Source organism: Buteo buteo, chromosome 3, assembly GCF_964188355.1.
Source record: "Buteo buteo chromosome 3, bButBut1.hap1.1, whole genome shotgun sequence".
Taxonomy (NCBI): domain Eukaryota; kingdom Metazoa; phylum Chordata; class Aves; order Accipitriformes; family Accipitridae; genus Buteo; species Buteo buteo.
Genome location: NC_134173.1, coordinates 74,035,496 through 74,057,422, shown reverse-complemented (window position 1 = coordinate 74,057,422; position 21,927 = coordinate 74,035,496). Strand labels below are relative to the sequence as shown.

General features: G+C 42.2%; 1 protein-coding gene across 4 annotated transcripts in view; it reads left to right on the top strand.

Moving 5' to 3' along the window:
• The first annotated feature begins 5,695 nt into the window (after positions 1–5,695).
• The window catches only part of AGO2 (argonaute RISC catalytic component 2), a 70,160-nt gene continuing 53,928 nt past the window's right edge, over positions 5,696–21,927 (top strand). For 2 of the 4 annotated variants that reach the window (XM_075024027.1, XM_075024026.1), the window contains exon 1: positions 5,696–6,004. In XM_075024027.1, coding sequence (XP_074880128.1) covers positions 5,974–6,004 — 31 coding nt within the window. In that variant the 5' untranslated portion in view covers positions 5,696–5,973. The remainder of the gene's footprint in view (positions 6,005–21,927) is intronic. The other 2 variants (XM_075024029.1, XM_075024028.1) reach the window with 1 other exon arrangement.

Below are 21,927 nucleotides of genomic sequence, written 5' to 3'. Positions count from 1 at the left end.
ATGGTTGGACTCGATGATCTTAGGGGTCTTTTCCAACCTAAACGATTCTATGATTCATTTCAACACCTTCACCCAAAGGTTAATGTCTTCCTGACTCCCAAGGGAGGGAAGGTGTTGGTAGATAATCACGTTGGCCTGATTTCATTTGAGTCACTGTTTATGTGCTGTTAACCAGAACAGTCATCCCCTCCTCCAACTCTTTTCCACTGTTATTTGCAGTTGTGCCTACTGTGCCATACTGAGTCTGGTACGGTTTTTTTGGAATTTGAAAAAACAGCTGTAGACCATTAAGTTGTTTTCTCCAAGTTTGTTCATGAACAGTCTCAGGCACAGTATTTGCTTCCCTTATCTTCTTTTGGGAAACTAGTTTTCTCCCCAGCTGTGTTTTTGTTGTGGGGTTTTTTTGTGGTTTTTTTTCCCTGATAACTAGGTTATTACAACAAAGAACAAAACTCTTTTACTACTCAAGACTGTAATAATCAGCATACCTAACATATCCCCAATAGGTGGTGCTGCATCTTTTTCATAGTGTTTAATTGTTGTATTGTTGGCTGTGATCACCTAGAAAAGTTAAGTCTTTCTTGAGTGAACTGAAGTTAGTACTCTAATAATAATAATAATAACAACTGCTTTGGATTTTTTTTATAAATAAGTATTGCAATTCAATTGGCAAAAGAAATCAAATGTAGATTTGTAGCTTAGTAATTAGGACAGTCATCTGGTTCTAGAAAGACAAAAAGCCGGTTTTGGTCCCTCTACCACAGATCAATTGTGATTAAATCAGTAATTGTAAAATAATAAATAGACCCTGGGGAGGGGATCAGAACCCTCAAAGTCTTTGTAAACACGTGAACACATTATATCATAGAGCCATGGTCTTCTCCACTTTTGTTCTGATCTCACTCATTTTACATTCTTACACAAAGCAGAATACAGAATATGTGAGAAGTCTAATGCACACACTCCAGGATAACATCTTTCTCCAAGGCTTTTGATATGGTTTCCCACAGCCTCCTCCTAGAGAAACCGATGCCTTACAGTCTAGACAAGTGGTCTGTGTGTTGGGTGGGGAACCGGCTGACAGGCTGCACCCAGAGGGTGGTGGTAAATAATAGCTCCTTTTCAAATGGCAACCTATCACAAGTGATGTCCCCCAGGGATCGATATTGGGCCCAATGCTATTTAATATCGCCATAAGTGATCTGGATGATGGGATCAAGCATACCCTGGTGAAGTTTGCTGATGATACCAAACTGAGTGGGGAAGTGGACACTTTGGAAGGGAGAGCCACCCTGCAGGAAGACCTGGATAGTCTGGAAGAGTGGGCTAACAAGAGCCTTAGGAAGTTCAACAAAGACAGATGTAAGGTCTTGCACCTGGGAAAACATAACCCAGGAGTGCAGCACAGGCTGGGATCTACCCGGCTGGGGAGCAGCTCTGTGGAAAGGGACCTGGGGGTCCTGGTGGACAGCAAGCTCAATGGGAGTGAACAGTGTGCTGCTGCAGCAAAGCAAGCCAACAAGATGCTAGGTTGAATCAACAAGGGCATCACCAGCAGAGATAAAGAAGTCATTATCCCACTCTACTCAGCACTTGTCAGGCCACACCTGGAACACTGTGTTCAGTTTTGGTGCCCACTATACAAAAAAGATGTGGACAGGCTGGAGAGGGTCCCGAGAAGGGCCACAAAGATGATCAAAGGACTGCGAAGCCTGCCATATGTGGAAAGACTGAGAGAACTGGGTTCATTCAGCCTTGAGAAAAGAAGGCTTAGGGGAGACCTTATCACCATGTTCCAGTATTTAAAGGGTGACTACAAAGAAGATGGAGACTCCCTTTTTACAAGGAGTCACATGGAAAAGAGAGGGGTAATGGATACAAGTTACTCCTGGGGAAATTCCAACTGGACACAAGAGGAAAATTTTTCACAATGAGAACAATCAGCCATTGGAATAATCTCCCCAGGGAAGTGGTGGATGCCCCAACATTGGACACTTCTAATAGTTGGCTGGACAGGGTACTGGGCCATCTTGTCTAGACCATGCTTTTCCCAAGAAAGGTTGGACCACCTGATCCTTGAGGTCCCTTGCAACCTGGTATTCTATGATCTTAAAAGTTAGGCCAGTTGAGAGCTGGAAAATGTAAGCTTAAATCCCCTCAGAGTCAAGAATAAAATTTACACCTTTCTGCTCTGAGTTAAATTTTTTTCCACTGTATCATTATCAATGACTAAAAGGGATTTATAAACTGTGGGCTTTTAAAATTAACTTTGTTAAAGAGGGAAGGGTTGTTACTTAGTGAGATCAGTGTATGTTTTCTCATCAAAAGAAAAGCCATATTGTTTGTCAGTAGCCTATTTGTATATAAAATATTTTGCCCAGATTGCTCCTGCTGATATGATTTTTAAAAGCTGTTCCTGAATACCATCTTTTCTTCCAAAATTATTAGAAAATGCTCATCTTTTTTAACTAATAATTCCTTATTTGAGACATATCAGTTCTGGGGAATGTCAGCTTGAAATCCAGCAGTTATGATAGGTATTGTGTCCAACAGTCACTCCTTCTTTTCTTTAAAGAAACCTGATTTTAAGTGTTTAAGCAGTTCTTATACTACTATATAGTCATTAATATAGCATATAAAGAGCACGTATAAAAGAATGCTTTTATAGAGCTTTCAAACCACTTTTTAAAACCAAACCTTTTCAAAAACTGAGGTCTTTTTGCGGTGAAATTGCCTGGTAAGACATAATTAGGTTTCCCTGTGCGCCAAAACATCAATTGTTGGTGACAGAAAGCATTAGAAATAAAGCAAGTGACATGGCCCAAAATTAGTGTGCGTCCTGTTACTTCAAGAAGCAGTAGAAGAGAGCTGTAACTCTCCTTTCCTCAGTAACACAGAAATACTGCTGGAAGTGTGCAGTAGCATGAAAATAACCTGCAGGAACAGCAGGACTTCTACATGAGAAAACAGTGCTTAAATAAAACTATTTAACTAATTTATTATTTAACTGATTGTGCAAGTCTGCAGTCATGTATACACAGCGATAAGCCCTTTTGCTTATGAAGTGCTAAATCCACAAAAATCAGCTTTAAATCAATACGAGTATATTGCACTCTAGGATGTTCCAGGTATTAATTGCTGTTTTGGGGATCTCTGTTTTCCAGGGAATTTCTGAAATCAATTGCAGAGTATCCTGTGGAGCCTGAAAGAAGTGTGGGATACGTGTTTATTGTTTTGTGAAACCTCCGCTTATATTTCACCTATCTTCTGTTGCTTGTTATTTTCAAAATGCTAGCAGAGTACCATAATCCACTTTTTTTTTTCTCTTTTGCAATTGTGTGAGGTATCCAATGAAGTTCCATGTGGGTACATCCCTTCACCATGTAACCTTCACTGACCGTTGCTTTCAGGACAGGATTTCACAAGAAGAATGGTGTAGAAAGGTGAGACAGAATTATCTGCGTTTATGTGTCCAACAGTCAGTCAATTTGTTTTTTGTCCATCTATAGGACAGAGATGGCCATTTTCCTGGGAGTCTGTATTGAGCTCATTCCACATGTCTCTGAACATGATCCGATGGAGGTTAGCTTCAGTGCTGCTGCTCAGGGTGACCAAATTAGTCAAGTGGACTTTTCTAGAAACCTATGAATGTATTTTTATGCTCTCTTGTACTTAAACGCAGAAGGTCTAAGGCATGATAGTATGTGTAATCTTAGAGGGAGTTATCTTCCTAATCAGTTTGAAGAGATTGATTTAAAGATAGTATAAAAAAAATTAGATGTCAATGCAGGAACTGCATGGTTTCCTCCTGTCACGTCAGCATTTAGTACTATCTAATATAGCAGAAAGGCCAAATTTCCCTCAGATAACTCTCTTCTGGCTCTTAGTTTTGGGGATTTCTCCTCCTCCCCCCCCCCCCCCGTTTTCAGCCTCTAGTAAGTTTATATAGCATAAACCAGAAATTATTGGTGGTTGTGCAAAAATGTTACCCAACTCCTCATAGAGAGGAAAACAGCAACCCCTTTGCCAGCTCCCTTGTTTATCTTTATAATTTTGCTAGAGGTACTTGGCTTTACTCTAGAACTGAAGGTGACACATGATTTTGTCCTTTATTTGTTTATAGTTACTGGTAAATCTTTACTTTCCAGCAACTTGAGGAGCTTGGAATGCAGACAAATCCAAAATCACTCCAGTGGAAACTCTAGTGATGACAACGGCTTCAGGAACGGTACACTTGAAGTGAAAGCTGAGCTGTTAATAGCAACCCTTGAATATCTATCTATAAGTATGACCCAAAGGGAAGAGTAAACAAATAGTTGATGTAACTTTGGAACAGTGAGATGCTTCTGTATCACTTCAAATATGAACTGATGAAGGAGGATATTAATTGGTCTGATGAACCCTACAAGCCATATGTTCGCCTCATCCTCTGGCAGATAATATTTACCAAAGAAATTCAGTTGACTTTGAAGGGGCTTGGCTGTTCTAGGATGAGAACCGCATTATTTTTTTTTAAAGGCTTCCACATCAAAATGGAGCAGGTGAATGAAAGTATGGATCATAGCTGCTATACTGTAATTCTGTAGGTAACACTTTCTAGTGGAAGCGAGCACCTTTAACACGCTCTTTGCCTCCTTAGCAGGTTTAAGATTTTTTTTTTACTTTCTCCTCCTGAAGGGAAAAGGTACCAATGATGTAATTACAAAAGGATGATAGTTCCTGCAGGAATCGTCACTGATATCTCCTGTGTCTCAGTGCATCATATACCAATACCACGCCTCTTTGACATTATTGCTAGTTGGTATTCCCCCATACTGAACTTCACATACATACAGCCAGAGATTATCTGGTTGTGCGAGACGGTAAGGTACCACACCGCAGCTGGGTTTCATAGATACGACAAAAAGTGGATGTGGTATGGAGGTGTGAGATCCATGGGGTGGCTGATCTGAGGTTTTCATAGCAGTGTTGCCTTTGTCTCAGAGGGCGTTGGGGAGGAGTAAAAGTGAAACAATCAAATCCAATTTTCAAGTAAACAGGGTGTTCAAAATCAAGCAGTACGTGTAATATTGGTGCCATTTCAGCGTCCTTTTAAATATGCATGCCTAGGCAAACTGCCTTTAAGGAGAGGTAGTGGAGAGCGAGCTGGAAGCACACAGTTATTTTCCAAGGTTTCACTGAAAGACGCAAGTCATTTCCACCAGCCCTGGCTGCAGCATACATTTTGTTTGACCGTGGATGTTGCACCTGCCTACGGCAAACCCTCGGTAAAGAGGAGCCATGGTTCGTACCGGTGGGTGACTCCAGGGCCTAGAAAGGCTCCTGCTACAAACGGTTCGTGTCTGGTTAGCCACATCGGCAGGCTCTGAGAAGAGCAAAGCACAACGTGCGTGGGTTCTGACGGCAGGGCTGGGGAAGAGCTGTTTCATCCAGTCGATGAAATTCGTGCGGGGGTGGAGAAGGAGGCGGCAGGAAGGCGCTCAGCTCCAACCGGCGGACTGGAGGCGGTGGGCGCGCGGCTCGGCCCCGGCCCACGGCGCGGCGGGACTGCGGGGAGCGCGGCCCCTCAGGCGGGCCGGCCGGCCGCCCCGCTTCCCGCCCGCCGCGGGGGCGGCGGGCAGGAGGGCGGAGGAGCCGGCAGCGGGGCGGAGCGCCCCTTCCCCGTGACCCCGCGGCTCCTCCTTTCTCCCCACCCACCTCCCCGCTCCTCAGTGCCGCCGAGTAACCTGGTTTCCCGGCGTCGGCCCGGCCCTCCTCCCTCTTTTCTTTTTTTTTTTTTTTTTTTTCTCCCTTTCCCCTTTTCTTTTCCTCCCCCCTCCCCTCCCCTTCCTTCTCCTCCCCCTTTCCCCGACAGCGTAGCCGGGGCTCGGGCTCGCTCCCTTCCCCCCCCCCCCTTCCCTTTCCCTCCCCTCGAGCTGCCGCCGCGGTAGGGACCTGGAGAGAGGCGCCGCCTCCGCCGCCGCACACGGAGACATGTACCCGGGAGCCACCTCCGCCGGACCCGGTGAGGCTTCGGCCGGTTTTGTTTCCTCTCCTCCGGGCCTTCCCCGAGCCGCCAGAACGACTTTCTCTTTCTCTCTCGGGGCGGCGGGGTTTGAGCTCGGCGGCCGTGCGTGTGTGAGGGGGGCGCGCGCGCGCGCGTGTGTGTGTGTGTGAGGGGGGGGGGTGACCGTTGGCGCACGAGGCGGTCTGTCAGCGCGGGAGGCGGCACGAGCCCCCCCCCCCCCATTCCCCCTTCCCTTTCCCTCCGCGGGGCGCGAGGCGCCAACGGCCGGCGGGGTGGTGGTGGGGGGGGGAACCCTGCGCGAGCACACACACACACACACCCCCACCCACCCACCCACACACCCCCCCACCCACCCCCCGCCGCCCCGGCTCGGGCCTGGCTGAGGCCGCGGCCGGCCGCGCTCGCGTGGGAAGGAGGGGTCAGGCCGCTGCCGCCACCTCGGGGAGGGCGGCGAGCGAGCCTGCGTGTCCGGAGGCCCCTTTTAGGGGAGGGTCGCCTTCCCCTGTTCTCCTCTCCCCCTCCCTCTGCTGCGGTGGGAGGCTGGCCCCGACCTGAGGAGAGGAGGGGGGGGGGGGGAAGGCGAACCCCGAGGCGGTGGGGAAGGAGGGGAGAGGGCGAGGCGAGGAGGCTGCTCCCCTCTCACGGGGGGAGAGGTCCTCTCACGGGGGCTCTGGTAGCCGCTACCGGTGGCTGCTGGGGCGGTGGGAGACGACAGAGATCTTCCCCCCCCCCCCTCCGCCCCTTCCCCGCCGCCGGCCAGTCCCCGGGGTGTCCCCTCGGGCTGTGCGCTACGTGCTGCCTTCCCCAGGCCAGCGCTCGGCTGTTCCTGCCAACTCAGCCTCCTGCTGGCAGTGCGGTATGGACTGGGGTCTCCATTTCCTTCCCTCCCAGATCCTCGTTAGAGGCTGCATCCTCCTGGGCTAGCCTGGGATACCCGTCTTGCCGTGCGCAGAAGTTCAGGCCGCTTGTGGCCGTGTTTTGCTAACAGCGTGTTTGTCAGCGACTGCGCTTTGCTAGTGTGTGTTGTTTAGATGTAGGTAAACCGTATCCAGATGTCGGGTAGGGGCTGGAAGAGGTTATCGGCTTCGTTAGATGTCTTCAGGCTTTGTCGTGTAATGAAATCTGGGAGCAAAGGAGAGATGAACGTGGAAAAAAGTTACCGACTCGCTCGGGGTCATTTAATATTATTTAGGGGAAAGATAGGTTAATACTTTGGGAGTTTGTGCAGTTAATATGGGATGGTGTTTTTTCTTTTTAGTGTCAGGCTGTTTCTGTTGTGAGAATTTTTATGTGTAAGCTATGATATTTGGGTGACTGGCACCTAGTTTTCTTCTGGAAAAGTTTCTGAATAAGTGGAACTTTATTTTATATTACTGTTCTCAATAGTTTTGCATAAATTCTTTTCCCATAGAGGGGTAATCTGGTGAAGAATAGTGTAGTGAAATACAGGACTTGTAGCTGAGATGTCTGTTACTGCTTCTCTTACAAATGCTTCTACTGTAAGAGTATTCATATCTTAGGATCCACTGTTAGGTGCTGGCTTCTTTTTTCCTCTGATTTGGTTCTCTTGAAGGGACAAGAATCAAGAAAGACAATCAGGATGATTGTTTTCCTCTTAGAGTACAGGTCCTCTGTTTTTACTTTTTTGCTTTTCTTTCTGCAGTGCACAAAGACTTTTACTAGATGCACCAGGAAGATAGGTCTCTGCAGCTGTGTGTATCCAGACTGATGTTCAAGATTTTGCTTTCATGTATAACGCCATTTGCACATTTCAGTACCAATAACTCCGTATAACTATTGATGTAATCATTTGGTAGCTTCTAGTGTCAGGTTCTTTTACTCAGGTACAGGTATACTTTCAGTTTACAGGTAATCGTGGTGCTCAGATTGTGGTGTTGTATCTAAGGCTGTTACGTTCACCTCCTATTGACGCATCTTTTTTGAAGCTATATATAAGGAGCTAAATCATTGAGAATATTGCCAGGGTATATGCTGAGAGTAGTTTTACCTGTGGGAGTCTCTTTATCTTCCTTTATTTGCTCTCTGTCTGATCCTGCCGCTCTCCCTTTCACTCAAAATTAAATTACTTCCACAGCACCGGCATTGGTGGCTGCTGTTTACCCTCAGGGACCCACATTCAGTGTTTAAGGGTTTTTTCCCCTCTTCACCTTAGGCTCTTGATAGAACAAACACCATACTTTTACTGAGTCCTGGGTTGCTACATGTTACTGGTGTGTGTCTCAGGCTCCTGATATTCTGCTCCCTCCAGCCAAGTTCATCTTCTGTCTTGTTTACTTCCTAGTTTATCTCTGTGGCTCAGCCCTTTCCCCCTTGCACAGAGCTGGGGAGTGATGGTGTGTGTTCTGAGGTACAAATGTCCTCGTTTGGCTGGGATAGAGTTAATTTCCTTTCTAGTAGCTGGTGCAGTGTTATGTTTTGGATTTAGTACCAGAATAATGTTGATAACACACTGATGTTTTCAGTTGTTGCTAAGTAGTGCTTAGATTAAGTCAAGGATTTTTTCAGCTTCTCATGCCCAGCCAGCAAGAAGGCTGGAGGGGCACAAGAAGTTGGGAGGGGACATAGCCAGGACAGCTGACCCAAACTGTCCAAAGGAATATTCCATACTATATGACATCATGGCCACTAAATAAAACTGAGGGGAGTTGGCTGGGGATGGTGGATCACCGCTCAGGAGCTAACTGGGCATCGGTTGGCGAGCGGTGAGCAATTACATTGTGCATCACTTGTTTTGTATATTCCAACTCTTTTATTATTACTGTCATATTATTATCATTATTACTTTCTTCCTTTCTGTCCTATTAAACTGTCTTTATCTCAACCCACAAGTTTTACTTTTTTTTTTGATTCACTCCCCCATCCCACTGAGTGGGGGGAGTAAGCAAACGGTTGTATGGTGTTTAGTTGCCAGCTGGGGTTAAACCACGACAGTGAGCTGCAAGTTGTTCTCCACATCGTGAGGCTCTCTGTTTCCTTCCTGTGAAATCATCCACAGAGAGCCTTAGCAGCGCAGTGGCTTCTAGCAGTCCAAACAGCTTCCTGCTCCACACCTAATCATAAAGCAGGGCATTTGAGTAGAGTTTTTTTTCAAGAGAGTGGGACTGTACTGTGAACCAGTCTGGAAACAGGGACTGTCAGCAGGATCCTTAGTTGTCTTGTGTAAGGGTATGTGTAGCCTGCGAGCTGCCAGTGAAAGTCCCCTTACATACGTCAGTCTGATACCTATAAAATGAATGTATGCTGAAATCCTGTTCAGAGGAGTGAGCAAGAAGTGTGGTTTACAGCCATTCACCAAGCTGCAGCTGCTCTGAATGCACAAGAGCTCCAGCCTCTACATGTCTGTCAGCACATCCTTGACACCGCTTAAATGCTCCATTCATATCTCCTGTAACTTAGATCTTGCCGCCGTTTGCTTCTCTGAACGTTGCTGATGCACACAAGGTACTTTGCTCTTACAGCTCCCGTCGCCAGACTGGACGCCGCAGCCAACCCCATTCTGAGGGTGCCTGTGGTGCTGGCCTCCTGCCAATGTAATCGCTCAATTTGCCACAGGGTTTGCTATTTTAATCTTAATTCTTTTTCTGGAAACAGTATAAAGCAAGTTAGGAGGCTGTATCTGACTAATTTCAAAAAATTGCTGCTGAACGTGGAAACTTTGTTTAAACATGCTCTTGCGTCAGGGGTAAGATTTTTTTAATTTTTTTTTTTTAATACAAGAGGGGGATATCATGAAATCACTGTTTTCATGGTTAGGAAACCTATGATCCCTGTTCCTTTTTCCCAAATAGTGTTTGAGTTCTTGACTTGGTGTTGAATTTGCTGAAACATTGCACCCATACACTTTATTTCTTTGCCTTCAAGAAACTGAAAAGTAAAAAATCTGAAAATATGAGAGGTTTTTGTTTGGTTTTTTTTAAGAAAAATAAGTTTAATACTGCTACGTTTTGGTATATCTTTTTCTAGAAGGACAGAGAAATGTCAAAGTAGCATAATAAAAATACTGTTGTTCAGTTTAAAGAACTGATTAAAAGTTGCATAAACTTCTGTAACTTACTCTGCTTGGTATTCATATATTTATAAATTCTAAACTTTGCATGCTATAGATCTCATTTTATTCTTTGAAAGGATATTTGATTTTTGCCTGCTACTCAAAGTCTTAATTCATTGTTGAAGCAGCAGTTGTCTGAAAAAGAGTGCCTTTGTGAAGGGGGATATGGCTTTGCATGTAAAATATAACCTTTCTTTTCCTAGCACAAGAAACAACTTTGAGCCCTCTATCAAACTAGTAAAACTGAGGTTATTTTCTTACTTTTTGTTTAGTTGTAAGTTACCTCTTTAAAATTGTTAACAGACTCTTGAAAGTTCTAAGTCTTTCTTGGTTTTCAGTGTGGGTACTAGTTTTTAACTCCCATATATTTTCTTGAAGATACACAGTGGTTGGATGTTGATCCTCTTTAGGACTCTTTAGTCCTAAAATGGGGTGCAGGGAAGGGTGTGCTCATGCCTTACTTGGGGTGGTAGAAATGGCAACATCTTTGTCTCATGGAATTTAACTCCACCAGCATCCTCTTAGCTTGCGCCCCAGTAGCAGAAAGAACTCTGGTGTACCTCTTGTCAAGGGTCTGCCCTTCTCTTCTTAGAAGGGCTTTTTGTATTCTTTTGGAGATGGATCTGGACCTGTTATTACTGTGCTAGCTCTACTGGTATCACAGTTGCCCAGTTTCTTTGGCTTAATTTTAGACAGTAAATTATGTTGAAATTCATTTTAAGTGCCATATATACAAGAGGAAATGAGAACTTAATGTACGGCTTCAGCTCTCCTCCCTTTGGCATGAGAATTTTTCCTTAAATTTAAATTGCATTTGACAACATCACAACCTACAAAACGCAGCCTAACTTTTTCAAGCGTATTGTTGTCATGGCCAGTATGTTTTCCTAAGGAAGAAAAAGATTGCATATTATTACGTTGCTTCAGCTAGCTATGTAGTCTTAAGGTGGCTTAAAAAGGAGGTAGTCATTTGATGAAAGATGATTGATGTTGTCATACGTGTGAACCAAACTTTCTCCTTTCCTCTGTGAACTGAATTATACTATTTGCTATATGAAAAGTGAAACACTTTTTTCAGCAGTGATTCTCCTACTGACTCTGCAGTTACATAGGATGTTGTACACTTATTTTTCCTTTGTCTTGAAATTTTTCACTTTTGCAGAATCGTGTACTCATGCATACTTTGTGGTGTGTTGTAATGTATATAGAAAGTACAGAGGAACAGCGAAACCTTCCTGACTTCCAGGAAAGTCCCGCTTTCACAATTTGTATACCGTCTCCAGTCTTCTGCTATTTCACAGGAGGGTGGGAAAGGGATTTAAATGCTTTAACTCTGTAAGAGAAGATAGGTCTTAGACTATCATATGATGGTCTATTCTTCTACTCACTTTGAAGAGTATAGGAGGAAAAGATTTTTCCATTTTGTAAAACAGCCCTTTTAAATGCTTCTGGCCTTCCAGAAATTGCGGGGTCAAGCCAATGAACGTGGTAAACTTCTAACTGCTAAATTAACTTTGCTAACATACACAGTTCTCGCTGATTAGGAACTTTACATGCCTAATGAAAGTTTCTGTTGGCTAAGCATGTGCCAGCAATAGCTCTACAAAACTTGTAAGACTTGTCAAAATGTTGTTGTGTATTGCCTCCCTTATTTCGACTTTTAGCAGAATACTGGGTCATATTTTTAGTGACAGTTTCTAATACTCAGACTACCAGAAAATATTACTAAATTTGAAAATTAAGAAGTCAACCTCCAATATCTTATTTTTGGTAAGTTATGAACTAGAAAAAAATAGCTGGTGGAAAATATTACGTAGTTTTAACAGTAGTGGCTGTGGGTAGGGATCTGTTCCATGCATTGTCCAATTATTTTGCTTTAGTATCTTGCATCCTTTCTGATGTACACACAAAGCAGCCCACTAGAATGTAAAACATCTCTTATCCTCTCGACTAGGGAAGTGCAGCGTTTTCCAACTCAGTGCAAGGGTTTTTTTGTTTTCTTTTCCCATTTATTGTAATGCCCAAAGTTGAACTTAAACATTTCCTTACCTATTTTATGCTATCAAAATTGGGAAAAGTAAAAGACAGGCCTGAATAGCATCATCCCCAGATACACTGCGCGTCAAGTCTATCTCATGTTTTACACCAGAGTTGTAATTTGTTACTACACAGTTATCTTTGGTAGACATTTCTAAGAAGTGGTACTTCGAAGAGGCTTTTTAGTGCTGTCCAGGAAGTGGGTTTTTCAATGCTCAGACTGAGGTGATGCCCCTATTTTTGTACAATGATGACTGTTTTAATAGTTGGTGCCTTTCAGTGTGTTTAGTGAGCACCATAGGTTAGTGCAATTCATTTTAACTTCTCTATTTTAATTTGTTTTGCTTTTACTATTCCCTTTTCAGACTAAACTTGGTGCTTTTAAATAAAAAAATCTAGTATGAGTGTTATTATCTTGATTTAGATGGGAAAGTACTGTTGATAATGACATAATCAAGTCAGTCCAAAGCTGGCTTTGATGTTTTTCTCTCTTGCTCCCATCAATGTTGTTTTTTGAATTCAGTTCTCATTGAGCTGTCCACAGTGCTGCCAAATTTTGTTTGTGAAACTGATTATTTTTTTTTAAACACAGATGTGGCGTGAGTAGTTCATTCTCTCCTGTTGTAATTTGTTTGTCCTATTTTTTGACAGTGCTGCCCAGTTGTGTTTTGTCTTTGTTGTAGGTTTTAGTCTCCATTCAACATTCATTAAACGGGCAACTGAAAAAAAACCCTCTTCATTGCTGAAAGTAGATTTAAAAGCTGTCCATGTGTCAGCCTGTGGTTTTACATTCATCTTAAACTAGCCTAATCTAGCCCTGCTGCAGAAAGAAATGGTCATGCAGGCATTACCGTGGGAGGCTGCCTTGTGCACTGTTGGGCAGAGCAATCCAAACTAAAACCAAGTCCATTTCATTCCTTGCCTTCATGCCCCCTCCTAGTTAGTTTTAGCTGCTTTGCTTCTCTGGAGGAACACTCACAATAACACAAGTTTTGGGATCATAGGCCTGGCTGAGCAGCTGTGTGAAGGCAGGACTTCTCTTCCAGTGCTAGTTCTGTCTTACACCAGTTTAGGTTGTATGTGAGCTTATTACGGCCTGAAGTGAAGTTGTTAAGGCATGGGTGCCAGCGCTAATATATGCCACAATAGCGCTGCAGTCGTGAAAGTCTCAGTCTTTGAAAGAAGTGTTAAAATATTTAACTCTTCAGAGGTAACAGAATAACTACATACATCCACGCTGTTCTGGACCCCATGTCTGTCTTAACAGTTCTGGCAACAGCCTGATCGCATTCCCTTGTACAAGTTGCTTTATAATTGGAATGTGGAGAATATGCTTAATGTTAACTCTTCACCTGTGTGAAGAATTCAATCACATTACATATAATTCCGTAAATGATGTATAAGTCTGAAGACTATGTGTTTTAACAGTATCTGAATTTTATGTCTTGGTATGTCACTTCCAACCTGTGTTGGGGTGTGAGTGAAACAAGGGGGCTGTGCAGCAAAAATTAACTCTTCAGTCTTTTGAGGAATGAACTAATCTCAGCATGTTGCCTTGGGGAGCTTTAAAATATATTTTGAAACTATGTTAGTTTTACAGTGCAGATTTGCTCATGGAGAATCAAGTTGATGATTTTGTATGTAGTCTAGGAAAAAAAAAAAGTAACTCTTTTCTGGCCAGACAAGGAGCTGACTTGGCAGGCAGTATTAGATACTGTGGGTGGCTCTGTTCGAGCTGCTAATGTCACAGACTGGAGCTTTAGAACTTTCTGTCTTAGTGGTGTTTTTTTTGTGTTCTTAGTTCAGTCATGAAATTTATGTTAGAGCTTATTAATGTGAGAAAATAATGAAATTTAAATTTTAATTTAGTAGTAGGAAGTGTGCGTGGATGTGCTAATTTAGATTTATTTTAAATAAGCCAATTTTAGAAGAATTCCCAAGAGGGAGGTTTCACTGGCTTAGCTAGATCAATCTAAAAATTGTTTGAAGTTAAACTTGTCATGTAGATGAATAAGGCTTTAAAACATAATTATTACTGGGGCCTCGTTATATACTTTCTGAAACTTGTTTAGCAAGTGTTTACTATTAAAGGACAGGCATCTATTCATACGGAGGGTAAATTCCTATCTAAATGTTGCTGTGTTCTTGGCTTCACTTATCCTTTGATAATGAACTTATTTCATTGTCCTTTCATACAGCTTGTGGTTTGCAGTGAATGCTCCCTTTCTACTGTTTTTTTTTATCAATCCCTCTGTTGGTTGTGCTCTTTTGCCCCATCATACTCCTCCTTTGTTTCTGAAATCTTCGTTTGCTCCCATGTGGAGGACAAGTCTGAGGACTTTGGGAGAGCAGGGTTTTCTTGTTTGTGCTTTTGTCTTTTTTTAACTACTAGTGAAATGTAAGGTTTCTCAAACAATAGTACTTGTCAACTTCAGCTCTTCTGACTTGAGTATTTCTGCGAGAAAGCTAATGAGAGATACAGGTTTAAAAAGAAAACCTAAAAAACCACTAACCCTCCAAACCACAGACAAAACAAAAATAAAATAGAGAAGAAACCCAAGTTCAGGTAGAAATGACAATACAGAAGAACGAATGCATCGGTGAACCAGTATGTTTCTTTTTGGGAAGAGCCTCAGTGTTTAATGAAGGAATGCTTAGGAATAATTTGTATGGATTCAGAATATTTGCGTAAGGCTGCGTTGTTTTAAAAAGTGAGAGCTTCATTCAGAAACAGGAAATTTCCCACCAGGGCAAGGAAGTGAAGCTTTATTGTTTGGGTCTTGTTATGTGATTAGAATACAGTAGTGGTATTTTTTTTTTCCCCTAATTGTTTCTGACTTGCAAATCCCATTTAATGTAAAATTTCAGTGGAGGTATAGGCCTCTCTGTAGGAAACTTGCATGTGCCTGTTTTTTAAACTTACCTTTCACAGAATCCTTAAAATAATGCACAGACCAAAAATGGAAATTTACAGGACTAGGTGCCACATGGAGTAACGTTTTGATAGCAACACTACTGAATTCATTATTGCCAGAGAAAAAAATCTGTGGGTAGTTGGATCTCCCCATAAGAAAATGCCATTATTTGTGGTCTCCTCCCATGTTGTTCCTGTCATGACTGGCGTGGCACAGTGCCACAGCTGAGTTTTGGTTTGTATCAACTTATATGAGAACTTAAGTTGCTTACAAGAAGCAGGTGGAGGGAAAAAAACCCAAGATACAATAGGAAAAAAAAAAAAATTCTCATAGGGGAGTTCTGCTGAAAGCCTACACTCTCGTCATATCTCAGTTGTTCCATTATTACGAACCTGCATTTTACCCCTCTTTTCAGCGATGCTGAAAACCACAGCCCTATCTCTTGAAACCGCATTAGATATTATTGGATCTCTCGCATGTTGAAGATGCTTCTACAGCTGCTTTCACTATCTAAAATGATAAAATACAGCATAACCTCAGCTCTTAACTGTGAATTTTTCTATTTTGAAACTAAGCCATGAGAGCATTCATGTTTTTGCAGATTAATCCAGTGTGGGTATGGGGAAAGATTTGTTTTTTGAGGAAAGAATGACTGCATCTAAGTTATAGCTCAACAGTTGAGTTTCGTAAGTAAAAAAAATCTTAGGCATGAAGACAACTTAAAATTTTTATTTTTAAGTTTTACACAAAAATATTGCTAGCTAAAGTTTGTAGGGGTATGTGCTTGCAAAGCTCAAAATACAGCCATCCTAGCTTATTTCTTTAATAAGCTGAGGACAAATCATTTCTGTGTTTCATTAAATTGTATACAATGTGAATACCACAGGGAACATGGATTTGGGGCCTCTGTGGCACCAGTTTCCAGCTGGTGAGGCACAGCACGCTAGAAAGACATGCCAGGGGCAACAGAATAAAGCCCAAGCCATTAGAGGTTGTTAAGCTTAGTGGAGCTTGTGTGCATGTGGGCACTAACGTCTCTAATAATATAGAAGGCCAGAGGAGAGGCATGGGATATAATGGCAGGGGATCTGGAAGGAGGAGGAAGGGAAGGGAAAGGTGTTGGTAGAAAGGTTGGGGGAGCACCATTAAGCTGAGAACTATGGCTCTGGTTAAGGTGACTAAATCTGCCCAGTGTCTGCTTGTGAGCTATAATAGAGAGACCAGTTCTTACTATTTCTAAGGGGGAAAAAAATCTATGAAATACTGAGTTCTTGAGGTATAGAGGTAATAGAGTGTCGTAGTGAGGTGTACAGTACTAATGGTGTTGTTTGATGGCAGTTTGTGTGTGCAGAAGGTGTTGAAGTATTTAATGTGGGGGGGTTGGGGCTAACTACCCCTAGCTGAGCTCAGTTCTGCACCTGGCACAAGCTGGAATGACTCTGTGTGCTCTCCTTGGGACTGAATGCAAGTGCTTGTTTGTCTGATACTCATACCAAGCAGTTTGATGGAAACTTCAGTCTGTGCATTGAAGTAAATATTATTGGAAGAGTCAGTACTAATGTATAAAGAAGTCATGCTTTACTAGCCTTGTAGTGACTTAAAAAAAAAACAAAAAAACAAAAAAAAAAAAGGAAAAAAAGGGAAAAGATTAAAAAGTAGACAGTGGAGGGTGGGTTATGCTGTTTCCTACATACCTATGCAGTTCCAAGTGTCAACTAATACAGAGGGAGGGGGAGCCATGTTTCTTTCCTAACCTAAATGCAACATTTCAGCAAACAAGAGGTAAAGGGAAGGGTAATGCGGGATGACAAATACAGAATTTCTGGTCTTACCTTCTGTAGGGGAGAAGCAGCATGAAGGAAGGACTAGGTGCTAGTGGGTGTTTTTTTTTCTCTTAGAAGATGAGAATATTCACTACATAGGCCTTTTGGAGTGACAAAGAACAGAGATTGTATTGAATGGAGGCATTGCTCTTTACAAATGCAGAAAATACTATTATATTATTTTTTTCTAATCGTTAGAAAAGGCATCGGGAATTAGTTCAACATCGTTTTCTAAGGTATGGAAAAGTGAATGAATCACTAGGGTCAAGTGTGATAAATAACGCTAAGAATGTTCTCCATTTCCCCCTTCATTGAGTAGAGGTTTGCCTAAAGATGGAGTTATTTTGTAGATGGAATTCACATTTAACTTCAAACTGGGTTGCTGACTTGTGGGTAAGCCATAAGCATCCCCTCCATTGTTTGGATGAGGCTCACTATTTGCATGACTTAACTCAACATGCAGTTTGTAATTAAAAGCATTTCTCTGCATCCCTTAAGAAGGATTTCAGTAGTACTTTGTACAGTTTTGAATACAGGGATCGGTTAAGCCACCTGGCTTTTTAACAGTAAGGATAGATGTTTTTACGCTCTGTATGCTCCTTGTGTGCTCTGGTGGTGCTCTTCTGCCACTCACCCTACCTGCAGGTGGCCAGTAGAGTGGTGAGAACCAGCTTGTTAGTATTTGAAAATTTGGTGGATAAATTTGAAGGTCTAGGCTGCAAGAAGAATGTGGGAGGAAAAAGAAAGGACTAACACTTGGTGTCTTTTGCTAGTTGACATTGTCAAGAAGAAGCTTGTGGGTCAGAAAGAACCATTCTTAGCTTCTTGCCTGCTGCTTTCTGCTAGAGCATTGATCTTTTTCTCTTTGGTTCTCTGGCATTTTGTTCTTGTAGTATTTCACATCTTCTTTGAAATGCGGTCATAACTTATAAAGCAAGCTGGACTGATGTCTTGTTCCTCCCTTTCATCTCTGACTGCAATACCCGCTCACACTATTGGTGTCTGGGAATGGTTCTGGTCTCTGTGATCATATCACTTCTGGCACTATGAAGAGATCACATCTCTGTCTTACACAGGTCAAAAAGTAACCAGGATAACCAAGGGAGCTATAGATCTGTAACTGATTATTTATTCCAGACAAAATAATCATAGAATGATTTGGGTTGGAAGGGACATTTAAAGATCATCTAGTTCAACCCGCCTGCCATGGGCAGGGACACCTTTTGCTAGATAAAAGGGTTGACTTGAGAGTTAACATTGCTTGAATTCTTTTGCAGAAAGTGACAATTATTCAATAAAAATCAAGTCTGGATTTGGTCTACTGAATGTAATGAGATTACAGGGTTAAAAGTAATGCTGTTTATCTAACACTTTGACTCCTTGTTAAAGTATTTGATTACCTACTACAACGCTAAGAAACAATCTGGCAGAGATGGATCCCTAAACTTCTCAGTAGTCATACGTAGGACTTAAAATATGACCAAATATGACTTAAAATATGACCTTCATTTTTGCTCATCAGTACTGAAGCAGCCGTAGCTCTGATAGCCCACCTCAGCTTACTCAACGTGCTGTGGCTAGAAAGTGTGGTAGCTGCTCACTGAGAGACCAGAAGAACCTTTAGAGAGGGGCTCCATCAAAAATTATGTGAAAGGCATCATATATGAATCCTTGACAGGATCCAGGCACAGTTTATATATGGTCAGAGTGATAAAAAATAACAGAATTTTAACACATGCGGAAAAAATGGGGAATGCAAGAAGATAGTTGAGCTGAGTGTCTTAAAGGGTTGGCTTATGAGTGTAAGTGGAGACATGTGGTGGCCTGGGATGAGCATGTGCTTGAGAGAAGTACAGGAACAGACTGAATGTGATGGGGACCAGGGACACCCTATCCCCAAGTGATCTAACTGTGGATAGCATTTTAGGGGCCATTCCAGGAAAATAGCCGTTTACCAGCTGTGGGGTGATACGTGGCTAGGAAACTCATGGCAAATGCAAGAGAAAGATGAGCAGGTATGTGTTCAGAGGGGGAAGGCACTCTGGTGCATGAAGATTGTAAAAATCCAGCATTCAGACATAGGAGGGCTAAGTGAGGAATAGGTGAGCTTGAGCTTTAAGAAAAGGAAATGGAGATCTGCAGATCCAGTGATCCCAATGGATGGATACAAGTGACAACCTAAACCCATGTGCCGAAGCATGCGTAGGTGTATACAGCTAGAGTTGCAACCTGTTTCAAAGTAGAAATGTGGCTCTGGACAAATAAAGAGTCGTAAAGCATCATTAACAGTGTTACCTGTTCACTTTGCTATCAAGTAAAAGGACAAGCAACTTCAGAAGTTGATTTTGATGTGTCCTGTGACCACTTTGCATGCTGTACAATTTACTGGAATACTGGGAATTCAAGAAGTGGTTAAAGGAGTTGTCCTAAGTAGTCTTACATATACTTTATTTGCATAAAAAAGGTAAGAAGAATTGTTTTTCCCTTTTGCTCTTTATCTATTTCCATTCCTTTTAATTGCTTATCAGGCTATTTACTGGGCTCTACCAAGTACTGGTTTTCTAGAGGGTGCATTAATAGCAGAAAACCTCATTAAATCTGGCAGTCACACCTTAGTAAAGAACCTTCGATAGTTGATACCTAAGAGGATGCTGTAATAGATACTAGATTTAACTGAAGTTCTGATTACATAATCTCTTCTGCTTTCCTCCAGTGTTTTCCTCATGGTTTGTTGAGTTCTTGGGGATAATAGATAAGTCTGTTACCTTTATTTGTTGTGCATAATCTAATCCAACAATGCTATAGCTTGACTGAAGAACTTTTTGTTTCCATACTCTAAAACATGTTTAATGAGCAGCAGAGACAGACATAACAGGTTCCATATAGATTCCTTTACCCCCATAATATCAAGGGACTATGAGCTGCAGCTTTGAGTTTTCCTTATCTCCTAGAAAACACTGCCAGCCTTTCTCCTATCTTTCTCTAACAGTTCTTAACAGAAAGCCAGTGTAAAAGTTAAACTTCTCTATAAAACCCAGACTGTAAGAAAACTTGAAGACTGCCCAAAGTTTTTTTTCAGTTGGGTCCTAAAAAGAAAAGGCTGAACTCCCTGTATTTCTTTTCTTGCTCTGACTATATATATATATATATATATATATATATATACACACGCATGTAAATAAAATATATAAAAACTCTGTGCAGATCCTCTTAAGAATTCATAATGGATGTTTTCCACATTCTTTCTGAATTCCCTCTATTACTGATATTTGAATAACTATTTGTGGAAATCTTGTTTCCCCCACCATGGGGTGTCCCCTCTCCAAGTCTCCCACTCTCCGACTTCAAACTGCACTCCCAAAAGGGGCCATTACGCATTTGCAAGCCCAGTGACAGGCCACCACCAAGGTGGCAAGGGGAAGGAGCACGTGACACCAGGAGAAGCTGAGAGAATCAGGTTTGTTCAGCCTTAAGAAGAGAAGGCTAAAGGGTGATCTGGCTGTCTACAGCTACCTAAGGGGAAGCTATGGAGAAGATGGAGCCAGGCTTGTGGCAGGTACACGAGAACAGGGCAGGAGGCAATGGACAGAAGCTGGAACACAGGAAACTCCAGTTGAGCGTAAGGCAAGTTTATTTTACCAAAGGGGTGATCAAACACTGGAACACGTTGTAAGAGATGTTGTGGAAACTCGGTCCTTGAAGATATTAAAAACTTGACTGGACAAGTCAACCTGGTCCCTTCCAACCTGTATTATTCTATGTTCATGATACTTGAGCACCTCTACAGCAGCTGCTGGAGAGCCCTTTCAAGCAGATGTGTCTGTTCCTTTGCCAGTCTTGGTTCTTTTTAACCTGATGATGATGAACACATTTGTCATTTTTTTGTTTCCTGCAGTTCTGGAGGCAAAATAGCTGATCACTAGTTGAGGACAAGTTATTAAACCCCTTTTTTCCAAGGAGTGATGTCTCCTCTTTGCGTCTGTGTGATGGAATCAGTAGCTGACCTGGAGGCAGCAATGGATACGCACAGTGGTTGTATAGTCTGTGCTGCCTGCAAGGCTGTGGTTGGCAAGCAAGGTAGATTAGATCAAGTGCTGCAGGAGAATTGAATTTCATATTGAATTAAAGTTCTGTATACTAGCATGAAATTTGGCCTCCTTTTATTAAATACACTGATTACTTGATACCCAAGTATCTAGAATACTTTGAAAAATGTATCTGTTATTGCACAGCAATATCTGAAAACACCCGTAGTCATGATCCAGAAGAGCTGCTCTGTTGTCTGATACTAGAAACCTTTACTGAAAGTGAAGCTTCCAAATAATGCTTCCTGCCTTCACCTTAGTTTCATTTAGACACTATATTTTTAGAAAAATTGTTTTAGAGAGACTTCCTATTGACAAACACAGATTGCATTAGCCCAATGCTAAAACATGCTTTGAGTTGTGAAAACACCACCTGATTATTAAGTATGCGTTAGGACTTGCCACACAAGGAAACTTATTGATATAATTACACTAGTATAATTATGCTCAGGCGATTTCCTGTGTCGACAAGCCCTTAGATGCAACTAGTTTGGCCCCTTATTTAGTAACTCATTAGGCCTCTGACTGCACATTAAAATTGCATAATTCTTTGCTAAAAAAACTTCAATGTGCAAGTTTAGTGCTGACTGGCAGTGCTTTCAGGGTGCTGGAAGCAGACCAGCAGTTAAGCTTTAAAAACTGATGAAGAATGAAGGACAAAAGAAATGAACGCTCTAAGTCTGGAAAATGGTTATAAACTAAATGGTCCTGAAAAATTGTCATGACATAATTGTGTGGATTTTGGAGTAGATGAGCTGAGCCATGCTCATTCAAGAGTGTGGCTCATTCACACCTTTTATATACCAGGAGAGTCTTGGCCAGCTGACTCCTTGAGTCACTCACTTATCTCTAGTTTTGATCAACAGTAACATGCTGGAGTAGGAGCATGCCTTGCGTTTGCAATAGTTTTCAATTTGCAAAATTCAGTATTTGTATTAAAGCAGCATTTCTGTGATTGTGCAGAGTTCCTCTACCACTACCTTTTCCCTGC